The 9189-nt window shown below is 40.8% G+C and overlaps 1 protein-coding gene across 1 annotated transcript in view; it reads left to right on the top strand.

Annotated features, from left to right (window-relative positions):
* Positions 1–2930: 2930 nt before the first annotated feature.
* The window catches only part of LOC107698495 (uncharacterized), a 9949-nt gene continuing 3690 nt past the window's right edge, over positions 2931–9189 (top strand). Inside the window, exons 1-2 of the mRNA XM_016499517.1 lie at positions 2931–3431; positions 6087–9121. Of these exons, the coding sequence (XP_016355003.1) occupies positions 3073–3431; positions 6087–9121 (3394 nt within the window). The 5' untranslated portion in view covers positions 2931–3072. The remainder of the gene's footprint in view (positions 3432–6086; positions 9122–9189) is intronic.

Here is a 9189-nt window from a genome sequence, read left to right as displayed (position 1 = left end):
ATATATATATATATATATATATATATATATATATATATATATTTAGTATTTGAGACGTAATGCAGATCTACAGAAAAAAAAAACATAATAATTCATGAAAAAGTCATTAAAATTGTGCTGGATGCCATTTTAGTGATACTTTGTTATATTATCTTTTAACGTTTTTTTTAATGACCAATGTTAAATGGAGGTTAAATTATAAGACAAAAATAATTTATTTACATGGTAATGTTTTTTTTGCATTTATAATGTAATGCAGATCTACAAAAGAAAATACATAATTATATTAGCATTTTGCTGAATACGCATTTCTGGTGATATTTTGTCATATTGCCTTTCAGCTTTCAAAGTTTTTTAATGATCAGTGTTAAATGAAGGATAAATTGTAAGACAAAAAAGAAACATGTGTTTGCATTTATGATGCAATGCACATACATATACATACACGTACTAGCGAGCAGATATATTAGTAAGACACAGAAGATTTGAAAATGACAAGATTAGATAAATGATGTCAGATCAGTGTTTTGTGAAGTCCCCCTCTGGGATACAGTCAATGGTTGTAATTATGAACCTCCATTCCAGTGGTGATGCTGTGACACTCTCATATTCAATCAACATGAGGCAGCAACACCCCTTTTTCTACCCAGCAACACCGATGTGCTATCGTTGACAGCAGCTGTCATGGTCAAATCACACTTTGACTATTGCCGTCTCTCTTCCCTGATCCCTACGACTGAATAGGGAGCACTATTGCTGGTGTGATACGATCAGCCTGCGATGGTACCTGCATTCGCACTGGTATTGTTGAGAATGCAGTATTGGAGGGAGGAGGCTAGTTTAACTGTGTCACAGGCAGTTAAAGAGCGAGAGCTGTGTATCAAACAGCATTGTTGGGTTTTTCACTCTTTATTTAGTTTTACTCAGAATTCTGCTGTAGGTTACAGCTGATTCAGACTCAGAGGAACGCGATTGGCTGCTCACAGTGATGATGTCACTCCTATACCAGACCAATCAGAGTTACAGCTGGCAGGGGAAATGCAATATCCTCAACCTCACTGTAATTTCAACCCCATATTTCACAAATTTACATTGGTTGTTAAAGCATGGGTGGTTTTAAGGGTTCTGCAATGCGATAACCGACCCACAGAGAGGTTTTCAGACTGCTAACGGAAACAAAACAAAACACACTGACAAAAGTATGCATATTTTATGCGTGCGGTTTTTGGATTCATTAGACAGTGTAAAGTATACACCAGGTACGGGTTATGTCATGCATCTAATTGCGCAGGAACGCTTGCACATGTTTCGCATAGAGGTCATCCGGAGGTCAGGTGTGTGTGTGTGTTGACAACACAAAAGTGCAGAGACGGTAAGCAGGCTCCTGACTAGTTAGAGAAGGATCTAGCCAAAGCCTCAAGCGTAGCTGGCGGTATTGCATGGCTCACTGTGAATTCAACCTGACTGAATGCCACTCATCAAATCGGTCTGAGCATTACTCAAGAAAACAAGATAGTGTTTTGGCAAACACACACATGCACACAGAGCTGCTGTGGAGCACGAGTCAATGTCATTGTCTCTCTTTTTCTTTTAACCTAGTTCAAGGTCAAGTTAAGGTCACTGCTGGGATCAAAGGTTACTGCTAGGATACATTCAGCACTGAGGTGTGGTTCATTTATTTTAAATCACCATGCAAACACACAGTTTTGCTCTATTGGCAAAGCAGATAGAGTGCTTCTAGATTATTATTTATTTAAACATAAATTCAACAATCAGTATTTGCTGATTTGTAAGTAGGTATGTCTCTTGTGTAAATGTGACCTGTAATCTTTACTATTAAATATGTATGTGAGTGATTTTTCGAAGTTGTAAATAAAACAAAGATTTTTGGAGCATGCATGAAAAAAATCGTTAAAAACATCTTTCTACCTCAGAATTTCATGTTTATTTCAACAGCAAGTTTTTGCAATATTTTCATATAATGTATATATATATATATATATATGTATATATGTATGTATGTATGTATATGCAGACACACACAGTTTATTTATTTTAAATGCATGCTCCCTGTGTCTTGGTATTGACACTTGTCTTGGTTCACGCTAAATGTTTCATGTTATTTTTTCAGAATACCTTTTTGAAAACGTAATTTTTTATAATTGCATTTGGTGGTGTTAGTGGTGCAGAATTTTTTAAACTTCAGTAGCAAAAACGGTGTTTGAGTTAGATTCATGTTTAGATAGATACTTTTTTTTTTGTTTCACTGAGTAAGTTCACCTTGATTACTGACTGACCATTACTGACTGTTTCAATTAATCAGTTCAAAATTTTGATTAAAAATTCAAGATTCATTTGCATTATCACTCAAAAAACACAGAAGTGTCTGTGTACCATTTGTCATATTTTTAAAATATTGTCATATTTTTAAATTGGGTTGTATTCTTATATAAGTGTATATACAATCAATCAAAATGATTAAAGATCATAATTCCCGTTCTTTCGGTGAGAAACAGCATGAAAAACATACCTTGATCATTTTGTTATTGTATTTTACTTATATTGAACATTTTAAATCTGCTTGGCAACAGTGAATCTGGTTCCTCTAATACTGAGATATATATGTTGAGAATCATAAAAAAAGCTGAAAAATATCACGCAGGCCCAGATAATGGCTGTGAAATGGGTGCAAAGTATCACATTGACTTTAAGCTGCACTTCTGAGTTTGCACTTGAAGATTTTGTGCATTGGTTATATAATAACCTGACAGGGTGTGGCCGCATCAGATCTAAAGAATAAATACTGTATGTAGCTTTAAAGTTTCATGTGCTCAACCAAAAAGATGGTTAGGTCTCTGCAGAGCAGATGGTTATTGGTTTAGAGTGTAATGTTCTCTCTATCTCTCTGTCTCTCTTATTCTCCAGTGATGGCCTCTGCTGAGCAGCTGTGTCCCCGCCTGCTGCACCAGCACTGCCCATAGGCCACACACACATACACACACTTACACACGCCTTTGGGCTCCCTTTCCAACTCTGTCCACACACACACACACACACACACACACACACATCATGTACAGTGTGGAGGACCTGCTGATCTCTCATGGATACAAACTGCCCAGGAGCGGCCCTGCCTCCTCCTCTTCCTCTGCGCCTTATGACAATCGAAACAACGAATGTCGCCGTGATAATGTAGAGAACCGGCCTGCTGGAGGTGGTGGTGGTGGTGAAACTCTGAATGGATTTGGGACAGCGGAGGGGCGCGCAGAAGCAGGCACGGGGATGTACAGGCCGGCGCCAGTGAAGGCTTACCCAGAGAACAACAACAACATTAATGAGGGCCATGAAAGAATTCAACGGAGATTGGAGGTTCCTATTGCTTTCCTTGGTGACCTGCAACCTCTGGGTGACTCTCTAGCTACAGACAGTGGGTAAGTGTGCACTGTCAAGTGTCCACAAAGAACAATGTCGTCCATTGGTGTTGAAAATATTATCTTTATAGTTGTCGTTCTTGATGTGAATGGCCCTTTGGATTTAATTTAATTCCAATTGGTTAAAGTGGATTTTGACCATTGTAAAAAAATTAAATAAAATATAATTTAAAATCCACAATTAAATAGTCAAATTTGTTGCCTTTAAAATGTTTGTATCACATCAATGTCTTATGCGATTCGAAACCAATAATTAAAAAAATTATTTTCAGTGTTAAAATGGATTTGTAAACCATAAAGTTAGCCTAGGCCTACATCATACTAGTGTGTTGCTAGCTTCATTTAGTGTGCAAGTAGACAGTTCAAATCCTCACTATACCTATGTTTTTGATGGTCAGCTAACATAACCACCAAAAGTTAAATTAAAAGAAATGGCAGGAAAGATAAATAAAAATGATTTAAATATATTACGTGCTAGTTCAAGTCAACAAATTGACTGGTGCTGCAGGTGTCAGAGCAGCTCGCTTATCAGCTAAAACAGTTTATTAAATAAACTAGTCTATTTCCGGTGTTTTCTGTTGTATTTTGTATTAGAATCAGACACAGAAAATCGATGTACGTTTTGTGAGTGAATCACTCTTTTGAATTAGCAAACAAGTTAGCAAAACCTCAATGTGAATTGGTTTGTGATTCACTTTGAATCATTCGAAAAGTTCGCTCACACAATTAATTGTTTCATTTGTAGCAGTGACTGAAAACAGTAACACGTTAAAACTTTGGATTAAGTGGATATTTACCAATAGAAAGAAGATCTGAAAATGCCTCTTGTCGTTTGGGGGCTGTGAAGAAGGTCTTTAAGATCTACACGTGTTTATGAACGACTTGCAGTTAAAGACACTTTCCAAATAAGTGTATCAAAGCACTACACGCTCGGTGAAGCACAGAGAAACGCAAAGAAAAAGTATGATCAACAACTGCATTAAATAATCTGCATGAAATATCCCTGCCACAAGCCATTTCAAAAAGTAATGGTAATTATCACTGGTGAACACCGATTTTGGCTAACATGGTCAAGATATATGTAGCCTAAAAGACTCGCATTAAAACATTTAACATTCCGTTTTCAGAGTGCAAAGCATTTGCTTAATTCAAATATTAAACAAATTCAACTGACACTAATAAATGACATCTATTTTGTTTGAAATTTTGCAAGTTATCAGCAGATTTATTTTGAATTCACATGTGTTTCATCATTATTTTGGATGCAATGTTCTATCCATGATGATGACCCATATTTTATAAGCTGTTGTAACAAAAACAGTGGCCCCAAAAAGTGTCTGGGCACTTTCGCCATATTTAAAAAGGTATGAATATCATTGCATTAGGTAACAAATTATCAAACCAAATGGTATTTGCTTGCAACGATGCTAGAGCCTTTCTCATAACTACTGTAACTTCACTTTTCTGAGCCATTTTTGCATTTTAACCAGTGCCCGCAGTGATGTTTAGTTAATGTTCAATCAGTTCCCTTCAAGTTCACACCAGTGTAGTTCATCACATTAACTACACCTTGTTTTGAGCCCTGGAATCTGTGTGGGTGTCATGCCATGTGTGCTGCTTTTGAATGTGCATGAGGTTAATTTTAATGGAAAAATCAAATGTTAAACACAACCTTTTCTCTAGCACACCTTGAACTGTTAATCTGAGTCTTAGACTGTCCTAATACAAACCAATTAAAATAGACTTCATCCATATTTCATGCCTAATACATTCCACTGTGATTTTATCACAAAAATTTAGACTCTCTGTCAACATTGATGTACTGTAACCTGAAACGAATCGGCCATGTGAATGTAATCACATCTATAGCTTGCCCTGAAGTGCATTTTGAGTGTGCGTAAAGTGACAGTAAATGAACGTTATGCACAACACAAACCTTTTTTTATTAACAAAAGTGTTTTATTTGTCATTGCGCTAAACAGACTAAATTTCTTTCTTATTTTGATTGGTTATTCTGTAATTCTTTTGCTTGTTTTTTTTTTTAAATGTAAAAGTTTTAAAAATGTTTTTCTTTAATGCCACAGTTATAGGTTGACCTATGCTATGTATCGCTCTTTTTTTTTTCTTTTTTTTTTTTTTTAGATATTAAATGTAACATTTTAAATGTTATTATTTAAATCAGTGTTTCTCAACCCTGGTCCTGGGCGCCCCCCAGCACTGCACATTTTGTGTGTCTCCCTAATCAAACACACCTGATTCAACTCATTAGCTTATTAAAAGAAACTCCACGACCAAAAATGGGTGTGTCAGATAAGGGAGACATACAAAATGTGCAGTGTTGGGGGGCGCTCAGGACCAGGGTTTAAATGCCCTGCTACATATCACAAAAGATCTTTGTGAATGTGTAGATTCAGCTCAAACTATAATTGTTATGTGAACATGTCAGTAATTATAAGGATTGAACTCACACAAACCATTTCATATTACACATAGCATGAACCCATATGGTGTTAGAGCCATACTTATTTCCTTGAATATATGAATATAATTTTATTCATTTTTGTGACCTAATCTGTTTGCAACGTTTAAAGTTGATTTCAGATTGCAGTTTAAAAAAAAATTCTACCTTCATAAATTATCTATATTTGTTGCTAGGTTCTATGATGCTCCCAGCCTGACGTTCTCTGAACATGCAGATGAGCGAGATATTGCATTCTGGAGAAGGAGGGGACAGGACTTCAGTGCTCTATTGGACTATGCTGATCCCAGGGAACTCAGAGTGTCTGGAGGATTATGGCGAGGTCCAGTACTAGCTCTTGAGGAGCTGAGGGCTGAGAGGCCACTGGCACGCTGGGAGGAAGGCCCATGGATACGGGAACCTATAGACTCGGGCCCAGAGACGTTACATGTGACTGGAGAGAGAAAATGCCAGAGCCTGGGAAAAGAGGAGTGGCACCCTGCAGTGGGCTTGGGCCGGCAGCTGTCAGATGGCGAGGCTGAACATTGGTCTCAGGAGCAGCAACACCGTCTGCGACCAGCCAAGTCCCAGTCGCTCCCTCGAGTCCTTTCCCCAGAAGATCCCCACTATGGAGAACTGCCTCAAACCGGTGCCCCAAATCACCCCCCTACACAAAGAAGCAGCAGCTCTGCTCCATATGGTCGATACCACAGTGAATGGCCAGCAGGGGAAAGGTGGAGTGGTCAGACACAAAGTCATGCTCCCTCTGCAGTTGTACCAAAGCCACGGTTCAGCCGCCCCGTCAAGCCCCCATCTTATGAGACTCACCAGCAAAACAGGGGGAGCTGGGAAACATTGTCCTCTGAACCCGTGTCCAAACCCAGAGACCGCTCAGTGTACTTCTCTCAGAATTTTGAACCACTCAGAGACCGGTCTGGTTGTTATTCTCAGAGTGCAGAGCCTATAAGAGATCGGTCCATTTGCTTTTCACAGAGTGCAGAACCAATTCGAGACCGCATACTGAGCCACTCTCAAAGTGCTGAACCACTAAGAGACAGATTTGTCAGTCATTCACAGAGTGCGGAACTACTGCGTGATCGTTTTTTCAGCCATTCGCATAGTGCCGACCTCTTACGGGACCGATCCCTTTGTTACTCTCAGAGCTCAGAACTGCTCCGAGACCGGTCCATTTGTTACTCCCAAAGTGCAGAGCTCCTGAGACCAGAATCATATAGGACAGATCTATTTTACCATGAACTGACTGGTATGGAGCCCCCTGGTTACATCCCACCCCCCTCCTACAGGAGATTCCTGCCACCCAGGAGTGGACAGAACTACCGAGCAGATTCTGCTCTTGTCCGATGGAAACGTGAGCCTGTGAGTGCAGAGATGGGCCAGTGGTTTTCCAGGACTTCAGGATTATCATGGTCTGAACGGCGTGAAGACAGGAGCATGGCAGTGGTTCCAAGAAGGCCTGTGCATCCAGGGCCTGTCGTGCCTAGCCGTCCAGGACTTGTGCAGTATGTCCCATTTGAAGACCCACGTATCAGGCACGTCTCAGGGGGGCCCTGTGGAAACTCGCTCACAGACGCGGACAAGATCCGACACGTCAACAAAGAGCTTCCCTGCGCTGCAACTTTAGGACAATCCACACATGATAGTGCCTTTCTTCCTTCACAAGGACCGAGTCTTAGCACGGACACTAACAAACCGGCTCTCACTGAACAGGAGAATACTAACCGCTGGCACAAGGGGATGAATAAAGGAAGTGAAACTGTAGCACCTGACCAGAGCTGTGCCAAGTACCCACCAGCCTTTCAGCTCAGACCCCTACAACCAATAATTAAAACAGACAGAAGTACAGACCAACAAACTAGAGCAGACAGAATCACTGACCAAGTCAAGGTTGAGAGAGTAACAGAGCCGGTCAAAGTTGAGAGAGGTGCTGAACAGACAAAAACAGACCAAGTCAAAGTAACAGAGCAAGTGAAACTAGATCGAGTTACCGACCTAATAAAATTAGATAAGCCTACAGAACAAGTAAAGCCAGACAGGTTTACAGACAAACAAGTAAAGGTGGAAAGATTAACTGACCAGATACAAGTAGACAGAATCCCAGATCAAGTCAAGGCCGACAGGTATACAGACAAACAAATTAAGCCTGAAGTCAAGGCAGAGAAATTCCCCGAAAAGCCCATAAAAGCAGATAGAATTTCAGACAAGCAAAGTAAAGCTGAACGACTCTTAGAGAAGCACTTGAAGATTGATAGAATTTTAGAAAAACAGCTTAAAGCAGATAAAATGTTAGAAAGACAGTGTAAATCTGAAAAATTTACAGACAAGTTGATTAAGGGTGACAAGCAGGCAAAAGGAGATAGCAGTACAGACCAGATAAAATCTGAGAAGTTCAATGACAAGTCTGGAAAGGCTGACAAATCCATGGATAAAGGTTCTTCAGAGAGTGTTTCAACTGTAAAGACAGAACCAGTCCAGGAACCCGAGAAAAAGAGTGTGAAAAAGAAACTCAGTGAGACCATCTTCTGCCTTGTGTCTGTGCAACTTTCGCAGTCCAGTGCAAAATCTCGAGATCAAAACAACAACGAAGAGAAAGAATCAGACTCTCCTCCAATTCCTCCTCCTCCTCCACCAAGTTCATCCAGTGAAAACAGCAACACCCTCGGCTCCCTGCCAAACCAAAGCCTCAAAAGCACATCCACCACCTCCACTGACTTAGAGCTACAAGCACTCACGCTTGGCAGTGGGTCCAGTAGCATCGCCACAAGGAGAGCGCATCGGAGAAGGAACTCACGCTCTAGGATCATTAAGCCAAATCCACATGATGAGCTCCGACGGTATTCTGGGGCTTGGCCAGGGGACCAGTACCGTGATCAGGAGACCCAGACGAGCCCTGAGCCCACAAAGAGCAATGCAAATCCAGGCCCCACCAATACAGAAGCACAAGATGCTCCTGCTGCCCCAGAAGTAACAGCTCCTGCTGAGACTACGTCGGTGGCTCCAGGGGCCATTGGGGCTTCGTCAGCTCCATCGGCTCCATCGGTTCCATCAGTTCCACCGATTCCAGCAGCTACACCGGCTTCAGGAGCTCCTGACCCCAGCACCCCTTACGGGTATCCCATGAAGGGCCAGAAAAGCCTAAAACCATCCAGTAACAGTGCTTTTTCACGGACAGGTACCTTCTCCAAGAGCACAGGTTCTCACAGACCTCCATTACATCCCCCATCACACCCTCCACCCCCTCCTCCAACCCAACCTCCATCTCAACCTCCTCTTCCTCCACCA

Source organism: Sinocyclocheilus anshuiensis, unplaced genomic scaffold, assembly GCF_001515605.1.
Source record: "Sinocyclocheilus anshuiensis isolate Anshui unplaced genomic scaffold, SAMN03320099.WGS_v1.1 scaffold1910, whole genome shotgun sequence".
NCBI lineage: Eukaryota > Metazoa > Chordata > Actinopteri > Cypriniformes > Cyprinidae > Sinocyclocheilus > Sinocyclocheilus anshuiensis.
Note: the sequence above shows the minus strand (reverse complement) of the source record. Positions and strands in the feature narration are given on the sequence as shown.